The following is a 24,834-nucleotide window of genomic DNA, read 5'->3' on the forward strand; positions in this document are numbered from 1 at the left end:
CACAAGTAATTTTTCCAACATTTGTTTACAGACAGATTATTTCACTTATAATTCACTGTATCACAATTCCAGTGGGTCAGAAGTTTACATACACTAAGTTGACTGTGCCTTTAAACAGCTTGGAAAATTCCAGAAAAAGATGTCATGGCTTTAGAAGCTTCTGATAGGCTAATTGACATCATTTGAGTCAATTGGAGGTGTACCTGTGGATGTATTTCAAGGCCTACCTTCAAACTCAGTGCCTCTTTGCTTGACATCATGGGAAAATCAAAATAAATCAGCCAAGACCTCAGAAAACAAATGGTAGACCTCCACAAGTCTGGTTCATCATTGGGAGCAATTTCCAAACACCTGAAGGTACCACGTTCATCTGTACAAACAATAGTACGCAAGTATAAACACCATGGGACCACGCAGCCGTCATACCGCTCAGGAAGGAGATGCGTTCTGTCTCCTAAAGATTAACGTACTTTGGTGCGAAAAGTGCAAATCAATCCCAGAACAACAGCAAAGGACCCTGTGAAGATGCTGGAGGAAACAGGTACAAAAGTATCTATAGCCACAGTAAAACGAGTCCTATATCGACATAACCTGAAAGGCCTCTCAGCAAGGAAGAAGCCACTGCTCCAAAACCGCCATAAAAAAGCCAGACTACGGTTTGCAAATGCACATGGGGACAAAGATTGTACTTTTTGGAGAAATGTCCTCTGGTCTGATGAAACAAAAATAGAACTCTTTGGCCATAATGACCATCGTTATGTTTGGAGGAAAAAGGGGATGGCTTGCAAGCCGAAGAACACCATCCCAACCGTGAAGCACGGGGGTGGCAGCATCATGCTGTGGGGGTGCTTTGCTGCAGGAGGGACTGGTGCACTTCACAAAATAGATGGCATCATGAGGAAGGAAAATTATGTGGATATATTGAAGCAACATCCCAAGACATCAGTCAGGAAGTTAAAGCTTGGTCGCAAATGGGTCTTCCAAATGGACAATGAACCCAAGTTGTGGCAAAATGGCTTAAGGACAACAAAGTCAAGGTATTGGAGTTGCCATCACAAAGCCCTGACCTCAATCCTATAGAAAATGTGTGGGCAGAACTGAAAAAGCATGTGCGAGCAAGGAGGCCTACAAACCTGACTCAGTTACACCAGCTGTGTCAGGAGGAATGGGCCAAAATTCACCCAACTTATTGTGGGAAGCTTGTGGAAGGCTACCCAAAACGTTTGACCCAAGTTAAACAATTTAAAGGCAATGCTACCAAATACTAATTGAGCGTATGTAAACTTCTGACCCACTTGGAATGTGATGAAAGCAATAAAAGCTGAAATAAATCATTCTCACATTCTTAAAATAAAGTGGTGATCCTAACTGACCTAAGACTGGGAATTTTTACTAGGATTAAATGTCAGGAATTGTGAAAGTTTAAATGTATTTGGCTAAGGTGTATGTCAACTTCTGACTTCAACTGTATAGTTAGACTCAGCTGTACTGGGTCTCTCAATAAGGTTTAATACATGTTTTGACCTGCCCTCGATCAGATCTACTGAACAGTATGAAGCCCAAATCATCCTCCCAGTCACCACGTATCAATCATAACGTTTCAGGGCTAAGCTATAGCACTCACAAGCTGAATCATGGCTGCTCACCTTTTTTTTTCTTTTTTTTTTAAAGCAACAAGTTGCAGCTGAAGATGTAGCTAAGCAACCAGTGCAGCCGAAGGTGTAGCTAAGCAACCAGCGCAGCCGAAGGTGTAGCTAAGCAACCAGGGCCCGGTTTCCCAAAAGCATCTTAAGGCTAAGTTCATCGTTAGAAACATATGGTTCTAAGATGAACTTAGCCTTGAAATGCTTTTGGGAAACCGGACCCCGGGCAGCTGAAGTTGTATCTAAGCAACCAAGGCAGCTGAAGGTGTAGCTAAGCAACCAGGGCAGCTGAAGGTGTAGCTAAGCAACAGCGTGAACACATAATTTCCTTACCTGAGCGCAGCTGTTTGATTCGCCCGTTACTTGCGTTGGGGTCTATGGGCAGGAAGTCCTTGAACCAGGTGATTTCTGGGTCGGGGTTGCCGCTGGCAGCACAGAGCATGGTGGCTGTCCGGGTCCGCTCGACTACCTTCAGCTGTGGACCCATGTCTATGTTGGGGAACCCTACCGGGAGCAAGTCCTCTTTAGAGGGGAGAAAGGAAAAATACATGGTTATTTGTATCGGTTCAGTTAATTCACTGGTTACATTGCTACTACAGTAGCACTACTCCATAGGGAGTCTAAGTGAGAGCACCAAATGGTTTATCAACCAGAACACTTTTAGGTACTTGGTAAAACAAGAATAAATATCATGCTTTAACGTGACTTAATGAGCCTATGTTCCCTGAGAGTCACAAGAGGGATCACTATATCCATTCTAACTCAGCTCAATCCAAATACCTCTACTTACACATAGGGAAGAAAATTGCATGAGAGATATTTCAAAATGAAATCCTCTCTTCCTTGAATATCATGATTGTGTGACCTAACTGTAACCTGTAGTTTACAGTAGCCATTCACACTCCATTAGTTCTAACCGGATATCCTAATCTGAATTGGGTTTAGATAACAGCAGACAGCTACACCTCTAAAGCTCGGGATTACGCTCGGCGCAGAGACAACTCGGATAAACCAATAAAGCAGATTAGGATAATCTTGATGAGCCCAGAAAACTGCAGTCCTCTGAGTCCTGAGAAGTCCCGACCTCAAGCACCAGCGGGGCGGGAGACATTGGGACCCGAGGAGGGAAAAAGGAAACCAGAGACATCTGCCTCCGACTTCCTCGTTCCAAACGGGTTTACTGGGCTAAACCAATCTGCGGAGACACGCAGCAGCCCACACAAACAAAGCAGACCAATCAGAATACAGAATACATCGTCTGAATCTCAAGTACCTGTGAGTGAGTATTCAAACAAATATAAACAACAGCTTGTACCCCTCATGTACCACCAACCCCACCCCACCAACCCCACCCCACCAACTCCACTCCACCCCACCCCACCCCACCAACCCCACCCCACCCCACCAACTCCACCCCACCACACCAACCCCACCAACCCCACCCCACCAACCCCACTCCACCCCACCAACCCCACCCCACCAACCCAACCCCACCCCACCACACCAACCCCACCACACCCCAGAACACAACAACACTCAAGGCTATGATTAGAGGAGTGCCCTGTCTATCTGCACTGGTCTTTCCATAAAGAAACAACCGTAACACTAGCCACAGCACACTTTAGATCAGGGAAGGAAACACATACAGCGCTAGCAGGCTAATTATCCATTCAGTCGTTGTACACTGCAGCAACTTAGCAATTACTGTACTTGATCATGCAAGTTTAACCAATTATGCGCTATTGAGCAACAAGGGGCTAGTTAGCGCTTCTTAACTAGCACTCCCAATGCTAAGTGTTATTAGCATGGGGCCTCTCCCACTGTCTGTTGCTAGTCTTCTAACATGGGTTCCAGAGCTTCCTCACGCCTGACCGCTACTCAGAAGAGCCGAGTTGTTACTCACGGTTGGGCATTGAGAACCTGGGGGTATCCCCTGCACTGTAATATGCATCAGACACCTCTGGCCACTGATCCAGCTGTGAAGGTAAGACAAGGCCAAGCGTACAGCAGAAGTCATCTCTCATCTTCAGGTTACGGACAATGACCTCACATGAACTGCGCCAGACATCATGGCGGGCATGTCGATGCCTGGAGAGCGCTCGATTGAGGAAATAAGGCCAGTCAGTTTAGTTTGGGTCATGGGGAAGAGTGGTACAAACAGGGATAAGCAGCTTCTCAGGAAGAATAAGAGAGAGCGAGAGAGAGATAGAGAGAGAGCGAGAGAGAGAGAGAGAGAGAGAGAGAGAGAGAGAGAGAGAGAGAGAGAGAGAGAGAGAGAGAGAGAGACATAGAACAAGGGAGGTTAAAGAGAAAGAGAGAGCAGACAGAGAGAGAGAAAGCATGAGAGAGAGGCCACTAAAGTAGGTCCCACTCATTGGCTTCCAAGCATGAGGGCTGATACTAGCAGAGAGGACTATATATTTGCCGAATCCTCTCCATCGATTATTAACGAATGCTGATGTATAATCTCTTTGTACTGCGGTTCCCCTGAGGGTAGAACATTGCAGTGAGCCTGTATCTCAGCCCACACTTGAGGATGGTACAGAGCTGTGTGAGTCTCCTTTACTCGCTCTCTACTTGTGCCTCTGTGACATCAATGTGCTGTGTGTTAGACGCGTTAAGAGTTGTGGTACTCCGGTTATATTGGCAGGACACACCTGCTTTTTCCCCACAAGAGGCAGGATAGGCTGTCCCACTTCTACAGGGGGCCCTCTGAGATGTGACGTTGAGCATCTATCCACGCTTCACATCACATTAAGTTTGCCTCAACGACCTGTAAGTGGGAGAGCAACTCGTTTAACCACACCCAGTAGTAAATGAAGCCGCAAGAACATACGATGACCAATTTGATTTGAGTTGAATTAAAATCAAGGGAGTGATGGAGGGATCAGTAAGGAGCTTGGAGTGGCGGAGGGCGAGCGAAGGAACAAATGGGCAGTCAGAGAACAGGAAGTGCAGGGGTGGAGGAATCACGATGCAATTACACTATCATTACCCACTGCTCCCAATCGGAGACAGCAGCCTAAAAATCCCCCTTCTATTAGCATCCCCAGGAATGGTGTCTGATACAATCTCCCTCTCCCGCTGTCGATAGAACCTGCCGTGCAAGAATAAATAAATCACTGTTTAAAAAATAATGTTAGTTCAGGGTTAACCAGCCTGAGTAAAGGGGGAGAGAGGGAGAGTGGGAGAGAGGGAGAGAGGGAGAGTGGGAGAGAGGGAGAGTGGGAGAGAGGGAGAGAGGGAGAGTGGGAGAGAGGGAGAGTGGGAGAGAGGGAGAGTGGGAGAGAGGGAGAGTGGGAGAGAGGGAGAGTGGGAGAGAGGGAGAGTGGGAGAGAGGGAGAGAGGGAAAGAGGGAGAGTGGGAGAGAGGGAGAGTGGGAGAGAGGGAGAGTGGGAGAGAGGGAGAGAGGGAAAGAGGGAGAGTGGGAGAGAGGGAGAGTGGGAGAGAGGGAGAGAAGCCAATGACGAGGGCTGAGTGTACCCTGAGGGTGTCCTAGAACTGCCAGTGATTATATTTGTGTACGATGCACACTGGTGCTCTCCGCAATGACAAATCTTCGGCGCAAATCGAATCAGCCATGCTGCGACCCGATTGGTCAGTCGAAAAGCCATTGTTTCACTTGCCAGAAGGGCCTTCAAACACGCGCCGCTCATCATCACGTTGCAGAGCATTTGTCATTCACGCTGTGACTGGATTTTTACACGGACAGCAATTACACCCCCGCCTGAGTCGGCTCCTCTGTCCTGCCATGCATGCCTGTACATGTTTTAGGGCTACGGCTAATGCACTAACCCCCACAAACATCCTTAATTGGAGAGATTTCAAACCTTATCCATTAGAATCAAAATATCTCAGATCACTCAGCCCTTACATTGGCTTTTGCAGGGGAGGGGGGACGTTGAAAGCATACGTTACCCAGCATGCAAAACAGGTGTCGCCCCGCCATATTTGTCGAGGGCTTTTGTTTCCTGTCGCTTTCAGAAAACATTTTCATGACGGGTCCCATCGATGCTTGAAATTGGCAGTGTCATGCAATTACGTGTTGGCGCTCTTGCCAAGGAATTGTCATCTGGGCAGCTCGGTCTGCCATTGGCCATCCTCAGAGGGATGAGCGTCTGAAAATGGTGTCATTATGATGATCACAAAGTTGGATTACATTGGTCATCTACTCCATCCAACAGCTGGCTGAGGACCCAGATATCCAACACCTACCCTCCAGTGGCTGACCTTTTTCTCTTCGTCTAGTTTCTTTGGCTATGCCGCTGGCGGCGCTCATTATGCTGGTGGCGCTCATTATCTGTGATTATATCTTTAATTGTGATGCGCTGTTTAATGCCATTACGCAAGCGACAGATGCAAAGCCTTTTTTAATCTGATCGGTTAGCTTAGCACCCGCATCTGTGGATTCATGCCATTGGTGCTGTCATCTGTGGACTCATGCCATGGGTGCTGTCATCTGTGGACTCATGCCATGGGTGCTGTCATCTGTGGACTCATGCCATGGGTGCTGTCATCTGTGGATTCATGCCATGGGTGCTGTCATCTGTGGATTCATGCCATGGGTGCTGTCATCTGTGGACTCATGCCATGGGTGCTGTCATCTGTGGACTCATGCCATGGGTGCTGTCGTCTGTGGACTCATGCCATGGGTGCTGTCATGTCCCCTTTCTCGTTTCTGCGACCTACTTGAGCTGGTCATCTCCTCTGAGTTTTTACACCCAAATGAGTGTTGTGTTCCCTTTCTCCGGACCTGGACTTGTGAATCGGGTGTAAAGTACAACTTGATAGAGTAGCTAGTGGAAAGAGGGAAAGACATTTTGGGTCAAGGGTACCATGCAATGATTTCACCCTTTCTGATAGGCTGGCATCAAAGCTCCTTTGACTGAGACATTCATTACCATACCAAAAGGGGTTAAAAAACAACAGTTTCCCATCACAGCCATGGGTGAACCTCCATCCCCTGCACTCACCACTTATATTGATATGTTCACTTGCCAAAATTATCCAATTTCATCTGTGGAATAATCAGGTTAACTGATTATCACTCGCCACAGCCAGCGATGGGGCTTTAGAAAAGGCTGTGCATTAATATTACTGAGAGAATGTGGAGGGAGAGAGGGTAGAGAGAGGGAGGGAGGGAGGGAGGGAGGGAGGGATAGAAAGAAGCCTCAGCATTATCATAGCCTTAAAATAAATAGACATTTAACTAATCTGCAACCCCAGCTGTTTGGACTCTGATGATGGTCAATTTCATTTGCTGCCCTCCCAGTCCAGGCAGCTGAATTCACATAATTGACAGGCCGGCCGGTGTGTGTGTGAGAGAGACAGAGAGACAGAGACAGAGAGAGAAAGAGTGAGAGACAGAGAGAGAGAGAGAGAGAGAGAGAGAGAGAGAGAGAGAGAGAGAGAGAGAGAGAGAGAGAGAGAGAGAGAGAGAGAGAGAGAGAGAGAGAGAGAGAGAGAGAGAGAGACAGAGAGAGAGAGAGAGAGAGAGAGAGACAAGACAGAGAGACAGAGAGAAAGAGAGAGAGAGAGAGAGAGAGAGAGAGAGAGGGAGAGGGAGAGGGAGAGGGAGAGGGAGAGGGAGAGGGAGAGGGAGAGGAGAGAGAGAGAGAGAGAGAGAGAGAGAGAGAGAGAGAGAGAGAGAGAGAGAGAGAGAGAGAGAGAGAGAGAGAGTGAATGAGTGAGTGAGTGAGTGAGTGATTGAGTGGGCTTGTGTGAGGCTGAAGAGGGTTTGTGGGGGAAAGGTAGGGGGAAGTAGCAGGGTAAACTAATCATGGCCTCTTCGCCTTCGCCGCGCTCTCCTTCGGACTCCAATCTCAGGTAGATAATGGGCTCAACCTCTCCCTCCCTGCGCACTGCACTTTCACAGTCGGTGTGCTACGAGAGGCCATTGGTACTTATTGGTATTCTTCACGCTTACCGCAGGACCAAGGGCGGAATTTACATCCAAATCTCAAAATGGAGAAAAAAGTTTGGAGCCGCACCAGATTGCAGTTGAACGAGTTTGTCGGTCCGTTTTTTTAACATACCGACTGCAGGGTTGTGACAGTGTATCTGTTTTAGGAGAGCGGTTTATGCTTCGATTCTGATCGACTGTCTGTGGCCTCAGGAGCTTTTCAACTATTGGGCTAGTCAATAAAACCGTTCCCTCACTGTAAAAATAACTTTCCTCTGGCATATCAAACAGTGCTCTGAGTGTTCCACACAGACCAGAATGATCCCTGTAAACCCAGACTACGCCTTTATTAGGCCTCACTTGTAATGCTACCGTCACAACTGGACCAACTGGACCAACTGTAAGTAGCCTTTGCAACAGGCAGTGTGTTCCCAGCACTGTAGCAGTGTGTTCCCAGCACTGTAGCAGTGTGTTCCCAGCACGGTAGCAGTGTGTTCCCAGCACTGTAGCAGTGTGTTCCCAGCACTGTAGCAGTGTGTTCCCAGCACGGTAGCAGTGTGTTCCCAGCACTGTAGCAGTGTGTTCCCAGCACGGTAGCAGTGTGTTCCCAGCACTGTAACGGCAGCCAGTAGCAGCAGTGTTTTCGAGAGCCACTCCCAATATCAATACAGTTATAGCCTCTTGGTCAGCACGTCTGTCATGGCTGAAGGCTAAATGTGGACTTGTGTAATTTCCTGAGGAGAACAGGCCTTCAGTAAACACTTCTATTGGGTGAGACTCCAGGAAAACAGGGTGATCTAAAGTGCCAAAGGTATCCACATTTCCCTACATTGACCTCTCATCACACTTCCACAACCCTTTCTCCCAACAACCATTCCAACTGAACTTTATGCGCAATGCATCACTATGAGATACAGCCTGTCAGCCTGCAGCCTTCGTGTCAAAGTCTCTATGGGCCAGGGGTAGTGTTCTCCAGGGGCTTCTCACAGCAGCTGGTCAGACCTTCTTTCCTCAGCTTCTGCATTTCACAGCTGAGTTCAACACAGGCTAACACACGCCACCTCTTTCCCTACTTCCTACTTCTGCTCGTTGGCGGACAACTGGAACTACCACGCACGCAGTCCAGAACACTGTCTCCACCGGTCTACCGCCATAGACACAGCAACAGAGAAAAGAGAAGTCATTTCCCTGGACAGCTCCGAACCATCAACATGCCTGCCAGGAGAGGCAGTAAAAAAAAAAAAAAAAGGAGAGAGAAAAGCTCTACTCTGTTCATATATTTCAGTCGGTGAAGTTTCCCTCAGCGCGCCAGCTCACCCGGGTTCCTGACTGGCCCAGGGGTAGACAGGCGAACTCCAGGGGAGACAGGAGATGAGGCCGGACCATTAGAGGAAGTGCCTATCATTGGAGAGACGACGTCGACCAGTCAAGTCACATCTGTACTTACACGCCACAATGCTGCATTTTTGCCAATTATAACAACTTCCCTTCGATTAGCAGGCCAAATACACAGAAGTACTTACTGCAAAATTGGCCTTGTTACTTATATCTGTGTTTCAAGGGGTATAATTTCTGTTCAATTGTTGACACCCCTCCAGTCATCAAGAAATGCTTATAATGGTATGAAACACACAAAATAAATTCAAAATACTGCCTGTTGATTCTCTGTACAACAATGTAAGCTTGAGGCAGAAGCACATGAACAGCGAGGCTGCGTGAGAAGACTTCATTCACCTGAAACAGAGAGGTCTTTCCAGAGAGCCCTCTCTAAGCCCATTTTGCAGCCAGAGCCAAAACAACAATGATTTTAGCTTACAGCTCTGTGTTCCCCACTGAACCTCTACGAAGAAAGTAAAAAGAACCCCTGCCTTGCAGAAGCCTGAATCCCTGATCAACCCAACCTAATACAGCGCAAACATCTGCATGATTTCAAAAGGAAGGAGATGATAATTGTGAGGGATTGGGGGGGACGACGACATTGTCCACATTGTCCTCTAGGGCCATTAGCTTGGCGCAATTAAGCCTCTAATAACAGGGTGGGAGGCACCTTTTGCGAAGGGAGCAACAATTATGAAAATATGTTTTGCGATAAATGGGGAAAGGACAAATGGCTGATGGTTTGGTAATTGCTTATTGCTGCTAATAGCCGTGGCGGCAACAAGCGGGCCATAGGGGGGGTCATGGAGGGGTGGTGTCTCGCTAGGGAGGACGGTCAGAGACGGTTGAATAAATAAATCGCTTAAGAACACGACAAGCGTGAGAGCATGTGCCAGGAATGACAATGAGCCAGAGGGAAAGAGAGGACATTGCCTCTGTGAGAGTGACAGGACACAGGAGGAGAATATTTATGTAGAAGCCCCTTTTAACCCAATGAGTCCCACCGTGACGCCAGCACGATTTGGACTTCTAACCCGTTTTAAACATTGTGCGTTTGACCTACAGACTTCTGGGTCGTACCATTGGATTCATCTATTTCTTTTGCATCCACCATTAGTCTGTGTGATTAACGGGGGCTGAGCTAGAGCGGTGGTTGTGAGACAAAGGCGGATCCTGAAGGGGCCAGAGGCCGGGTCTTTTTTTCAAAAACATCTGTAGAGTCCGAATGGTTTGAATTACAAACTCGTAGCTATTTATGAAAAGCTGAGACTCTCACGAACATGCACAAGTAACATTTATCGCTATGTAATGCTCATAGGCTACACAAGAGGTTGTTAGAAGGTAAGGGGTTCTTCTATATAGAAGATAATAGGACATTGTGTCTATAATACTGTAATAAGCTCACATAGTTGCTGTCACAAACTCCGAACGCCACACAGTGTTCACTGACTAGTTGGATATTCATTTCCCACCGAGCAAACCATTTCTTTACTTACAGCATTCATATAAATTCATTTTTATCAGGTTTTTGGTTTGGCTGACCTTATTTGTTTTATTGACATTTGTCAATAAGACTCATTAAAACAATTGTTTATGTCAAATTGTTTTGTGTTCTACTTGTAGCCCTGGTTGTCCTGAAAATAAAATGGTAAAATACTTAATTGTGAGGCTAAATATAAGGGCTGGACATGAAAGTCAGATAAATGAAAAGCTGATTTTTGCTGGGGTCTTGGGACTGATAGGGTTAAAAGCGAAGGAGCCAGGCTACAATTTCAACATCATTTCCTGGGAATACCAGTCTTCGACGGAATAATTGGCGTCAGTGGTTTAACTTTCACTCGGTCAACAGTGCACATGCCAGGAACAACAAGGAAGTACATAGAAAAATTAAACTAGAACAAGGTCATAAAAACAAACCATCCCCCTTCAACTCCTTAAATGACCCAGCATGACGCCCGTTCAGGTCAGAACCCAGTTCAGAATCCACCAACAACAAAAAAAAACTATAGAAGTCAACATTGCTTCTAATTGCCACCAACCACACAGCGCTAATTTAGCATCCAGCGGCTCTGAAAGAAAAGGCGCATCTGTTCCTTTCCGTCCACTCATCTCCTGATGCTGATGAGCGTCGGTTAGCGTAAAACAAGTATCTCAGTGAGAAGTTGGAGAGGGAGCAGCAGGAGGGAAAAGCCAAACAGCGAGCTCAGGGAACAGATGTTCATTTTGCATGGTCCAGTGCCAACTGCAGTGCCAGTGGTGGAGGGAGCGGGTGCCAGTTGAGGAGGCAGGGTTAGAGCTGAGGATTCTTTAAATATTAACAGCTGCTCCTCCGAATCTACTCAGGCTGAGGCAGTGCTGTGGAGCAGAAGCTCTGTGACCGAGGAAAAGCCTGCCAGATAGCATGTCCATTCCTTTCTCCCTTACGCTCTTCCTCTTGCTCGCTCTGTCTCTCTTTTTGTCTTTCTGTCTGTCTTTCGCTCCACATTTCTTCCAGAGATATAGTGTTGAAGGGTAGATATAGCATATTTCATGGCAGAGCAGGCAGGACTAAGCAGTAGCTGTGGCTTGTATTGTAATGCAATTGTTATCTAAACCTTTATGTGAATTCTCCAAGCGGGGTAAATGAGGGTAACATACTGAGATTATCATGGAGATATCGAAACCTGTCCCTCCCCCACTCCCCTCCACATATCACGTGTAGCACACCATCACCCGTGTGGGAACCAAAGGCCTATCAGTTCTGCCAGTTGGCGTGACCTCTGTGTTGAACAGCTTCAGTCACCTGGGTAGTGGCTTCATGTTTATTCATGAGGACATTGGCCCCAGGGCTCCCCCAGCTCCTCTTTATTAATGAGCTGGGCCCTCGGAGAAGTAGTCATTCAGCCCCGTTTCCACGGGAACCACCCTTATCCGCTGCTTTCCTTTGTGTATTAGAGCTGGTTTAGTGAAACAGTATGGTCTATCCACTTGGTGGTATAGCAAGATGGCGGGCAAAAAGAGGGAGATACTCAGGTTTAGAAGGGTTAAAGAAAGAACTGGACAGGAGGAGAGAAAACAGTAGGTATGATCTCAACTTAGATAGTCACAGGGGCAATCAAACAATTGAACACTTATCACCCTGTAAAACCATCCCGGAGACACTGATCTTTCAATTTAGCCCGGAAAGGCGAGTTGCAGCCGACACAGGATCCATTTAGCCAAACTTTCCACCGAGTAATAAATCTCTCTCTCTCTCTCTCTCTCTCTCTCTCTCTCTCTCTCTCTCTCTCTCTCTCTCTCTCTCTCTCTCTCTCTCTCTCTCTCTCTCTCTCTCTCTCTCTCTCTCTCTCTCTCTCTCTCTCTCTCTCTCTCTCTCTCTCTCTCCATCCCTTCCTCCCACTCTTTTACTCTTTCCCTGCTCAACAGACAGGCTGAGGTAAGGTCGCCCTACTTCAGCAAGCATTACACAAAATTGATGGTGAAGGTTCGGAAGCCGAGCTACTGCCCCGGAGACTCAAAGATTCAGCCACTTATCCCTCCCCTGCACCACCCCTCCTCACTCCGCTCTTCTATCCACCAATCACGGCTGATTACGGCTCTCCAGGTTCCCAGGATCAAAGGATTGGGAGGCCATAAACTCCCCATCTCAGAGAATTTCCCCCAGGCGGCATTTTCCAAGGGGGGCTGTGGAGAGAGTGGGAGCTGGAGGGGTGGGAGCTGGTGTACAAATTCAGCCCAGGCACTCAGATAGGGAGAAGAAGAGGATGGGCTGGGTGAGAGGGAGATGATTGGCAGGGTGAGAGGGAGAGGATGGGCTGGGTGAGAGGAAGAGGATGGGCTGGGTAAGAGGGAGAGGATGGGCTGGGTGAGAGGGAGAGGATTGGCAGGGTGAGAGGGAGATGATTGTCAGGGTGAGAGAAGAAGGATTGGCAGGGTGAGAGGGAGAGGATGGGCTGGGTGAGAGGGAGAGGATGGGCTGGGTGAGAGGGAGAGGATGGGCTGGGTGAGAGGGAGAGGATTGGCAGGGTGAGAGGGAGAGGAGGTGAGAAGGGAAGAGATATGGACAGAGGGATGTTTTCAAACAAACTTCAAACGCCACCAATAACCTCATAAATCAAAACAACATTAAAGATGGAATCTGCATTAGGGGAAACAGCATCACTGTCTGCCCCAGCACCTCTGTTATTGTTTTTGTTTTGTGGACGAAACAGAGGTAAGGTGCGTCGAGCAGCATGGTAAAAAAAAAGGTGTTTGTTGTTTGCAGTAGCTTTTTTGTTATTGTAATATCCCAAACGGACATGGTAGTTTCACCATTAAGGATTTCAGCTTTAACGTGTAGATAGGTATATTGTGACCAAGCACCCTCAATTCAAAAGCTAAATAACCACTTTCACCCTATCATTATTACTCCTAATGCACAACAACAAGAAAGTCCCATCCAAAAATATAGCTCTGTCACAACACAAATGGGACGTAAACATAGGGAAACACAATTTACCATTTGGGTAACACTCTTGGCTGATAGTGGCATGTGCACAAATATGGCCTCACGCAGCGAAGCCCCATAGAAGATTATGCTAGATCTTAACAGTGTGAAACAAATGTATTATGCAGCAGAGGAGCAGCTGAGAAAGAGAGAGAGAGAGAGAGACAGAGAGAGAGACAGAGAGAGAGACAGAGAGAGAGAGAGACAGAGAGAGAGACAGAGAGAGAGAGAGACAGAGAGAGACAGAGAGAGAGACAGAGACAGAGAGAGACAGAGAAAGAGAGAGAGAGAGAGGAGAGAGAGAGAGAGAGAGAGAGAGAGAGAGAGAGAGAGAGAGAGAGAGAGAGAGAGAAATAGGCTTGTTTATGAGGGCTGCAGATAATACAGCGGGCAGACTCAGCTGGCTGGGTGTTAATCCTGGATCACTGCTGACTTAATCAATCAGATCTGCTGGGGCTGAGAAACACCCCTCTCTCTCAGCTTTCTTTTCCAATTTTTTTTATTTCTCTCTCTCTCAGGTTATTGTTTTCCTATTTCCCCCCTCTCCTCTCCTCTCCTCTCCTCTCCTCTCCTCTCCTCTCCTCTCCTCTCCTCTCCTCTCCTCTCCTCTCCTCTCCTCTCCTCTCCTCTCCTCTCCTCTCCTCTCCTCTCCTCTCCTCTCCTATTATCATCGGGTTTCTCTACTCTTCTGTCTATAGTTCTCCCCATCATTTCCTCATCCTGCATGTTTTATCACTCTGTGAATTCTCTCTGTTCTGTTCATTCTCTCTCTCTCGCTGCCCATTTATTTATGGTCTGTTTTCTCTCTCGCTCTATCGCTCTCTCTCCCTCCCTCCCTCCCTCTCTCTCTGCTCAGTGTAGGAGGGCTTAGGTGAGATCAGCAGGTGGATCAGAGAAATAAGGTGAGGAGGAGGAGGAGGAGGAGGAAGAGTAGGAGGAGGAGGAGTAGGAGGAAGAGTAGGAGGAGGAGGAAGAGGAGGAGGAGGAAGAGTAGGGGGGGGGTAGATCTGCTCCTGATACAGGATCCTTATTTGTCAGTGTCTCATTAAGACCCAATGTCCACCTGCTCCACGCACATGCACACGCACACACACACACACACACACACAATACCTCTCAGCACCCTCTGTATTTATTATCTCTGCATCTCCACTTTATCTCACCTTTATCTCTTTCTATACCTTCTGAATCTGTCACTCCTTTCTCCATCTCTCTACTCTCTACCTCCTCCTTTCTCCATCTCTCTACCTCTACCTCCTCCTTTCTCTACCTCTCCTCTCTACCTCCTCCTTTCTCTACCTCTCCTCTCTACCTCCTCCTTTCTCTACCTCTCTACTCTCTACCTCCTCCTTTCTCTACCTCTCCTCTCTACCTCCTCCTTTCTCTACCTCTCTACTCTCTACCTCCTCCTTTCTCTACCTCTCTCCTCTCTACCTCATCCTTTCTCTACCTCTCTACTCTCTACCTCCTCCTTTCTCTACCTCTCCTCGCTACCTCCTCCTTTTTCTACACCTCTCTACTCTCTACCTCCTCCTTTCTCTACCTCTCTACTCTCTACCTCCTCCTTTCTCTACCTCTCTACTCTCTACCTCCTCCTTTCTCTACCTCCTCCTTTCTCTACCTCTCCTCTCTACCTCCTCCTTTCTCTACCTCTCTACTCTCTACCTCCTCCTTTCTCTACCTCTACCTCCTCCTTTTTCTACCTCTCTACTCTCTACCTCCTCCTTTCTCTACCTCCCTACTCTCTACCTCCTCCTTTCTCTACCTCTACCTCCTCCTTTCTCTACCTCTACTCTCTACCTCCTCCTTTCTCTACCTCTCTCCTCTCTACCTCCTCCTTTCTCTACCTCTACCTCCTCCTTTCTCTACCTCTCTACTCTCTACCTCCTCCTTTCTCTACCTCTCTACTCTCTACCTCTCTTCTCTCTACCTCCTCCTTTCTCTACCTCTACCTCCTCCTTTCTCTACCTCTCGTCTCTCTACCTCCTCCTTTCTCTACCTCTCTACCTCTCTACTCTCTACCTCTCTACCTCTCTACTCTCTACCTCCTCCTTTCTCTACCTCTCTTCTCTCTACCTCCTCCTTTCTCTACCTCTCTTCTCTCTACCTCCTCCTTTCTCTACCTCTACCTCCTCCTTTCTCTACCTCTACTCTCTACATCCTCCTTTCTCTACCTCTACCTCCTCCTTTCTCTACCTCTCTTCTCTCTACCTCCTCCTTTCTCTACCTCTCTACTCTCTACCTCCTCATTTCTCTACCTCTCCTCTCTACCTCCTCCTTTCTCTACCTCTCTTCTCTCTACCTCCTCCTTTCTCTACCTCTACCTCCTCCTTTCTCTACCTATCTACTCTCTACCTCCTCCTTTCTCTACCTCCTCCTTTCTCTACCTCTCTACTCTCTACCTCCTCCTTTCTCTACCTCTCTTCTCTCTACCTCCTCATTTCTCTACCTCTCTACTCTCTACCTCCTCATTTCTCTACCTCTCTACTCTCTACCTCCTCCTTTCTCTACCTCTACCTCCTCCTTTCTCTACCTCTCTACTCTCTACCTCCTCCTTTCTCTACCTCCCTACTCTCTACCTCCCTACTCTCTACCTCCTCCTTTCTCTACCTCTACTCTCTACCTCCTCCTTTCTCTACCTCCTCCTTTCTCTACCTCTCTCCTCTCTACCTCCTCCTTTCTCTACCTCTACCTCCTCCTTTCTCTACCTCTCTACTCTCTACCTCCTCCTTTCTCTACCTCTCTAATCTCTACCTCCTCCTTTCTCTACCTCTCTTCTCTCTACCTCCTCCTTTCTCTACCTCTCTACTCTCTACCTCCTCCTTTCTCTACCTCTCTTCTCTCTACCTCCTCCTTTCTCTACCTCTCTTCTCTCTACCTCCTCCTTTCTCTACCTCTACCTCGTCCTTTCTCTACCTCTACTCTCTACATCCTCCTTTCTCTACCTCTACCTCCTCCTTTCTCTACCTCTCTACTCTCTACCTCCTCCTTTCTCTACCTCTCTTCTCTCTACCTCCTCCTTTCTCTACCTCTCTACTCTCTACCTCCTCCTTTCTCTACCTCTCCTCTCTACCTCCTCCTTTCTCTACCTCTCTTCTCTCTACCTCCTCCTTTCTCTACCTCTCTACTCTCTACCTCCTCCTTTCTCTACCTCTACCTCCTCCTTTCTCTACCTCTCTACTCTCTACCTCCTCCTTTCTCTACCTCTTCTCTCTACCTCCTCCTTTCTCTACCTCTCTACTCTCTACCTCCTCCTTTCTCTACCTCTCTTTTCTCTACCTCCTCCTTTCTCTACCTCTCTACTCTCTACCTCCTCCTTTCTCTACCTCTCTACTCTCTACCTCCTCCTTTCTCTACCTCTCTACTCTCTACCTCCTCCTTTCTCTACCTCTCCTCTCTACCTCCTCCTTTCTCTACCTCTCTTCTCTCTACCTCCTCCTTTCTCTACCTCTACCTCCTCCTTTCTCTACCTCTACCTCCTCCTTTCTCTACCTCTCTACTCTCTACCTCCTCCTTTCTCTACCTCTACTCTCTACCTCCTCCTTTCTCTACCTCCTCCTTTCTCTACCTCTCTACCTCCTCCTTTCTCTGCCTCTCTACTCTCTACCTCCTCCTTTCTCTACCTCTCTACTCTCTACCTCCTCCTCTCTCTACCTCTCTACTCTCTACCTCCTCCTTTCTCTACCTCTACCTCCTCCTTTCTCTACCTCTACTCTCTACCTCCTCCTTTCTCTACCTCTCTACTCTCTACCTCCTCCTTTCTCTACCTCCCTACTCTCTACCTCCTCCTTTCTCTACCTCTCTACTCTCTACCTCCTCCTTTCTCTACCTCTCTACTCTCTACCTCCTCCTTTCTCTACCTCTACCTCCTCCTTTCTCTACCTCTACTCTCTACCTCCTCCTTTCTCTACCTCTTCTACTCTCTACCTCCTCCTTTCTCTACATCTCTACTCTCTACCTCCTCCTTTCTCTACCTCTACCTCCTCCTTTCTCTACCTCTCTACTCTCTACCTCCTCCTTTCTCTACCTCCCTACTCTCTACCTCCTCCTTTCTCTACCTCTACCTCCTCCTTTCTCTACCTCTACTCTCTACCTCCTCCTTTCTCTACCTCCTCCTTTCTCTACCTCTCTCCTCTCTACCTCCTCCTTTCTCTACCTCCTCCTTTCTCTACCTCTCTACTCTCTACCTCCTCCTTTCTCTACCTCTCTACTCTCTACCTCCTCCTTTCTCTACCTCTCTTCTCTCTACCTCCTCCTTTCTCTACCTCTACCTCCTCCTTTCTCTACCTCCTCCTTTCTCTACCTCTCTACTCTCTACCTCCTCCTTTCTCTACCTATCTTCTCTCTACCTCCTCCTTTCTCTACCTCCTCCTTTCTCTACCTCCTCCTTTCTCTACCTCTACCTCCTCCTTTCTCTACCTCTCTACTCTCTACCTCCTCCTTTCTCTACCTCTCTACTCTCTACCTCCTCCTTTCTCTACCTATCTACTCTCTACCTCCTCCTTTCTCTACCTCCTCCTTTCTCTACCTCTCTACTCTCTACCTCCTCCTTTCTCTACCTCCTCCTTTCTCTACCTCTCTACTCTCTACCTCCTCCTTTCTCTACCTCTCTCCTCTCTACCTCATCCTTTCTCTACCTCTCTACTCTCTACCTCCTCCTTTCTCTACCTCTCCTCGCTACCTCCTCCTTTTTCTACACCTCTCTACTCTCTACCTCCTCCTTTCTCTACCTCTCTACTCTCTACCTCCTCCTTTCTCTACCTCTCTACTCTCTACCTCCTCCTTTCTCTACCTCCTCCTTTCTCTACCTCTCCTCTCTACCTCCTCCTTTCTCTACCTCTCTACTCTCTACCTCCTCCTTTCTCTACCTCTACCTCCTCCTTTTTCTACCTCTCTACTCTCTACCTCCTCCTTTCTCTACCTCCCTACTCTCTACCTCCTCCTTTCTCTACCTCTACCTCCTCCTTTCTCTACCTCTACTCTCTACCTCCTCCTTTCTCTACCTCTCTCCCTCTCTACCTCCTCCTTTCTCTACCTCTACCTCCTCCTTTCTCTACCTCTCTACTCTCTACCACCTCCTTTCTCTACCTCTCTACTCTCTACCTCTCTTCTCTCTACCTCCTCCTTTCTCTACCTCTACCTCCTCCTTTCTCTACCTCTCGTCTCTCTACCTCCTCCTTTCTCTACCTCTCTACCTCTCTACTCTCTACCTCCTCCTTTCTCTACCTCTCTTCTCTCTACCTCCTCCTTTCTCTACCTCTCTTCTCTCTACCTCCTCCTTTCTCTACCTCTACCTCCTCCTTTCTCTACCTCTACTCTCTACATCCTCCTTTCTCTACCTCTACCTCCTCCTTTCTCTACCTCTCTTCTCTCTACCTCCTCCTTTCTCTACCTCTCTACTCTCTACCTCCTCCTTTCTCTACCTCTCCTCTCTACCTCCTCCTTTCTCTACCTCTCTTCTCTCTACCTCCTCCTTTCTCTACCTCTACCTCCTCCTTTCTCTACCTATCTACTCTCTACCTCCTCCTTTCTCTACCTCCTCCTTTCTCTACCTCTCTACTCTCTACCTCCTCCTTTCTCTACCTCTCTTCTCTCTACCTCCTCATTTCTCTACCTCTCTACTCTCTACCTCCTCATTTCTCTACCTCTCTACTCTCTACCTCCTCCTTTCTCTACCTCTACCTCCTCCTTTCTCTACCTCTACTCTCTACCTCCTCCTTTCTCTACCTCCCTACTCTCTACCTCCCTACTCTCTACCTCCTCCTTTCTCTACCTCTACTCTCTACCTCCTCCTTTCTCTACCTCCTCCTTTCTCTACCTCTACTCTCTACATCCTCCTTTCTCTACCTCTACCTCCTCCTTTCTCTACCTCTCTACTCTCTACCTCCTCCTTTCTCTACCTCTCTTCTCTCTACCTCCTCCTTTCTCTACCTCTCTACTCTCTACCTCCTCCTTTCTCTACCTCTCCTCTCTACCTCCTCCTTTCTCTACCTCTCTTCTCTCTACCTCCTCCTTTCTCTACCTCTCTACTCTCTACCTCCTCCTTTCTCTACCTCTACCTCCTCCTTTCTCTACCTCTCTACTCTCTACCTCCTCCTTTCTCTACCTCTTCTCTCTACCTCCTCCTTTCTCTACCTCTCTACTCTCTACCTCCTCCTTTCTCTGCCTCTCTTTTCTCTACCTCCTCCTTTCTCTACCTCTCTACTCTCTACCTCCTCCTTTCTCTACCTCTCTACTCTCTACCTCCTCCTTTCTCTACCTCTCTACTCTCTACCTCCTCCTTTCTCTACCTCTCCTCTCTACCTCCTCCTTTCTCTACCTCTCTTCTCTCTACCTCCTCCTTTCTCTACCTCTACCTCCTCCTTTCTCTACCTCTCTACTCTCTACCTCCTCCTTTCTCTACCTCTACTCTCTACCTCCTCCTTTCTCTACCTCCTCCTTTCTCTACCTCTCTACTCTCTACCTCCTCCTTTCTCTGCCTCTCTACTCTCTACCTCCTCCTTTCTCTACCTCTCTACTCTCTACCTCCTCCTCTCTCTACCTCTCTACTCTCTACCTCCTCCTTTCTCTACCTCTACCTCCTCCTTTCTCTACCTCTACTCTCTACCTCCTCCTTTCTCTACCTCTCTACTCTCTACCTCCTCCTTTCTCTACCTCCCTACTCTCTACCTCCTCCTTTCTCTACCTCTCTACTCTCTACCTCCTCCTTTCTCTACCTCTCTACTCTCTACCTCCTCCTTTCTCTACCTCTACCTCCTCCTTTCTCTACCTCTACTCTCTACCTCCTCCTTTCTCTACCTCTTCTACTCTCTACCTCCTCCTTTCTCTACATCTCTTCTCTCTACCTCCTCCTTTCTCTACCTCTACCTCCTCCTTTCTCTACCTCTCTACTCTCTACCCTCCTCCTTTCTCTACCTCCCTACTCTCTACCTCCTCCTTTCTCTACCTCTACCTCCTCCTTTCTCTACCTCTACTCTCTACCTCCTCCTTTCTCTACCTCCTCCTTTCTCTACCTCTCTCCTCTCTACCTCCTCCTTTCTCTACCTCCTCCTTTCTCTACCTCTCTACTCTCTACCTCCTCCTTTCTCTACCTCTCTACTCTCTACCTCCTCCTTTCTCTACCTCTCTTCTCTCTACCTCCTCCTTTCTCTACCTCTACCTCCTCCTTTCTCTACCTCCTCCTTTCTCTACCTCTCTTCTCTCTACCTCCTCCTTTCTCTACCTCTCTACTCTCTACCTCCTCCTTTCTCTACCTATCTTCTCTCTACCTCCTCCTTTCTCTACCTCCTCCTTTCTCTACCTCTTCCTTTCTCTACCTCTACCTCCTCCTTTCTCTACCTCTCTACTCTCTACCTCCTCCTTTCTCTACCTCTCTACTCTCTACCTCCTCCTTTCTCTACCTCTCTACTCTCTACATCCTCCTTTCTCTACCTCTCTACTCTCTACCTCCTCCTTTCTCTACCTCTCTACTCTCTACCTCCTCCTTTCTCTACCTCTCTACTCTCTACCTCCTCCTTTCTCTACCTCTCTACTCTCTACCTCCTCCTTTCTCTACCTCTCTACTCTCTACCTCCTCCTTTCTCTACCTCTCCTCTCTACCTCCTCCTTTCTCTACCTCTCTTCTCTATACCTCCTCCTTTCTCTACCTCTAGCTCCTCCTTTCTCTACCTCTCTACTCTCTACCTCCTCCTTTCTCTACCTCTACCTCCTCCTTTCTCTACCTCTCTACTCTCTACCTCTTCCTTTCTCTACCTCTCTTCTCTCTACCTCCTCCTTTCTCTACCTCTCTACTCTCTACGTCCTCCTTTCTCTACCTCTCTACTCTCTACCTCCTCCTTTCTCTTCCTCTCTACTCTCTACCTCCTCCTTTCTCTACCTCTCTTCTCTCTACCTCCTCCTTTCTCTACCTCTCTACTCTCTACCTCCTCCTCTCTCTACCTCTCTACTTCCTCCTTTCTCTACCTCTACCTCCTCCTTTCTCTACCTCTACTCTCTACCTCCTCCTTTCTCTACCTCTCTACTCTCTACCTCCTCCTTTCTCTACCTCTCTACTCTCTACCTCCTCCTTTCTCTACCTCCTCCTTTCTCTACCTCTCTACTCTCTACCTCCTCCTTTCTCTACCTCTCTACTCTCTACCTCCTCCTTTCTCTACCTCTCCTCTCTACCTCCTCCTTTCTCTACCTCTCTCCTCTCTACCTCCTCCTTTCTCTACCTCTCTACTCTCTACCTCCTCCTTTCTCTACCCCTCCTCTCTACCTCCTCCTTTCTCTACCTCTCTACTCTCTACCTCCTCCTTTCTCTACCTCTCTACTCTCTACCTCCTCCTTTCTCTACCTCCCTACTCTCTACCTCCTCCTTTCTCTACCTCTCTACCTCCTCCTTTCTCTACCTCCTCCTTTCTCTACCTCTCCTCTCTACCTCCTCCTTTCTCTACCTCTCTACTCTCTACCTCCTCCTTTCTCTACCTATCCTCTCTACCTCCTCCTTTCTCTACCTCTCTACTCTCTACCTCCTCCTTTCTCTACCTCTCTACTCTCTACCTCCTCCTTTCTCTACCTCCTCCTTTCTCTACCTCTCCTCTCTACCTCCTCCTTTCTCTACCTCTCTACTCTCCACCTCCTCCTTTCTCTACCTCTACCTCCTCCTTTCTCTACCTCTCTACTCTCTACCTCCTCCTTTCTCTACCTCTTCTCTCTACCTCCTCCTTTCTCTACCTCTCTACTCTCTACCTCCTCCTTTCTCTACCTCTCTACTCTCTACCTCCTCCTTTCTCTACCTCTCTTCTCTCTACCTCCTCCTTTCTCTACCTCTACCTCCTCCTTTCTCTACCTCCTCCTTTCTCTACTCTCTACCTCCTCCTTTCTCTACCTCTCTACTCTCTACCTCCTCCTTTCTCTACCTCTCTTCTCTCTACCTCCTCCTTTCTCTACCTCTCTACTCTCTACCTCCTCCTTTCTCTACCTCTCTTCTCTCTACCTCCTCCTTTCTCTACCTCTACCTCCTCCTTTCTCTACCTCTCTACTCACTATCTCCTCCTTTCTCTACCTCTACCTCCTCCTTTCTCTACCTCTCTAGTCTCTACCTCCTCCTTTCTCTACCTCTCTTCTCTCTACCTCCTCCTTTCTCTACCTCTCTACTCTCTACCTCCTCCTTTCTCTACCTCCCTACTCTCTACCTCCTCCTTTCTCTACCTCTACCTCCTCCTTTCTCTACCTCTACTCTCTACCTCCTCCTTTCTCTACCTCCTCCTTTCTCTACCTCTCTCCTCTCTACCTCCTCCTTTCTCTACCTCTACCTCCTCCTTTCTCTACCTCTCTACTCTCTACCTCCTCCTTTCTCTACCTCTACCTCCTCCTTTCTCTACCTCTCGTCTCTCTACCTCCTCCTTTCTCTACCTCTCTACCTCTCTACTCTCTACCTCCTCCTTTCTCTACCTCTCTTCTCTCTACCTCCTCCTTTCTCTACCTCTCTTCTCTCTACCTCCTCCTTTCTCTACCTCTACCTCCTCCTTTCTCTACCTCTACTCTCTACATCCTCCTTTCTGTACCTCTACCTCCTCCTTTCTCTACCTCTCTACTCTCTACCTCCTCCTTTCTCTACCTCTCTTCTCTCTACCTCCTCCTTTCTCTACCTCTCTACTCTCTACCTCCTCCTTTCTCTACCTCTCCTCTCTACCTCCTCCTTTCTCTACCTCTCTTCTCTCTACCTCCTCCTTTCTCTACCTCTACCTCCTCCTTTCTCTACCTATCTACTCTCTACCTCCTCCTTTCTCTACCTCTCTACACTTACGAAATGCTTTCCATCACATTTGATTCAGAGGTGTTAATGAGCATGACAGTGAAATTAGATGAAGTGTCGCTGAAGCAATAAGCTTTTAACAACATAACACAACATAACAACTACACAAGTGTAGATCATAGATCGGGGCGTGAGGTAGCCCAGCGGCTAAGGAGTTGGACCTGTAGCCGAAAGGTTGCCTGTTCAAATCCTGGGCTGCATGCAACGACAAAAAAGGGGGGAAATTGGTCTGGCAACTGGAGGGCTGCTGGGTTCATATCCTAACAACAATCCCCTACTGTTGGGTACTTGAGCAAGGCCCTTAACCCCACAACATGCTCTCCATCCAGGGGCACCGCACTGCAGCTTGTGTGAGAAATGAAGAGAGCAGAAAACAAACTTCTGTTATTTGCTGTAAATATAGACAAAATTGTATTATATAAAAAGTGGGAACTATTAATATCATAAAAATATATATAATATTATCACTCTCTCTTTATGCCTCCTTCACTCCCCCACTCCACCAATCTCTCCTCTCAGGAGAGGTCAATTGTAAATTCCTCTCATTGTTAAATCTGTCCTGTCAATCGGGGGGTTCGTCTTTTACTGTGGCCCTCTTTAACTGGCCAATTAGGCTCCTGATTCAGTCTGTTGTTGGGGTGTGGTGACCTCTGCCCCACCCAGCACAACACAATTACCCATGAGCCACAAAGGCACGACAGAGTGGGAGTGCAGCCAAGGAGCCAGCCAAGCCAAGAGAATGGAGAGATGCATCATGCATGAACACACATACTGTATACACACACCAGGGTTTCCGTTAGCTGGTAATTGCCGGCTTTTGGCCGACAAAATAAATGAAAAGCCGATAAATAAAATTGTATCTGGCCAAATTGTCCAGGGCTGCCCTGCTGCTGAGGAAAGAGAGACCGTGAGAGAGGAGCCTTGGATTAGGCTACTGTTGACTGTGAAGTCCTCTGTAGCTCAGCTGGTAGAGCACGGCACTTGTAACGCCAAGGTAGTGGGTTCGATCCCCGGGACCACCCATACACAAAAAAATGTATGCACGCATGACTGTAAGTTGCTTTGGATAAAAGCGGCTGCTAAATGGCATATTATTAAAGTTAAAGAGTATAACTATAGTGAAAAGTCTACAAGGCAGAGCTCCAGACTGTGACCATTTAGTTGCATTTTGCAACCCTTTGACTTGGCTGTGCAAGTTAAAAAATGTATTGATCACATCGATGCGGACTGCACATTCATTCACCTTCCTAAAAACGTCCTATTTTTTAGGAGGCTAAAATCATGATTTGGTCAAAGAGTAAAGTACATTATCCTCATGATTCCTGTAATGAAAGTGTCTGCCTGCCTGCCCCTGCTCCTCTGGGGCCTGCTGCTGTGTTGAGCGAGTCACACTCTCTCCTTTCCCAGGGGGAAAAAATGCTCCGGGAGAAAGAAAGTGTTCTGATTGAATAACATTTTAAAATCCAATTGCTTGGAAAACACAGCTATCCTGTTACAGATGGAGAGAGGATGTTCTCAGCTTTCTGTAGGTATACTTTTTATTTCTCAACTTTCAATTATGAGCCCTATTTTACAAAGATACACTACATGACCAAACGTATGTGGACACCTGCTCGTCGAACATCTCATTCCAAAATCATGGGCTTTA

At 47.8% G+C, this 24,834-nt stretch overlaps 1 protein-coding gene across 6 annotated transcripts in view; it reads right to left on the bottom strand.

Annotated features, from left to right (window-relative positions):
- Positions 1-24,834, bottom strand: part of LOC121576528 (receptor-type tyrosine-protein phosphatase S) — a 391,473-nt gene that overhangs the window by 146,292 nt on the left and 220,347 nt on the right. For all 6 annotated transcript variants that reach the window (XM_041889743.2, XM_041889739.2, XM_041889745.2 and 3 more), the window contains exon 6: positions 1,977-2,165. In XM_041889743.2, coding sequence (XP_041745677.2) covers positions 1,977-2,165 — 189 coding nt within the window. The remainder of the gene's footprint in view (positions 1-1,976; positions 2,166-24,834) is intronic.

This window comes from Coregonus clupeaformis, chromosome 11 (assembly GCF_020615455.1).
Source record: "Coregonus clupeaformis isolate EN_2021a chromosome 11, ASM2061545v1, whole genome shotgun sequence".
Taxonomy (NCBI): Eukaryota; Metazoa; Chordata; class Actinopteri; order Salmoniformes; family Salmonidae; genus Coregonus; species Coregonus clupeaformis.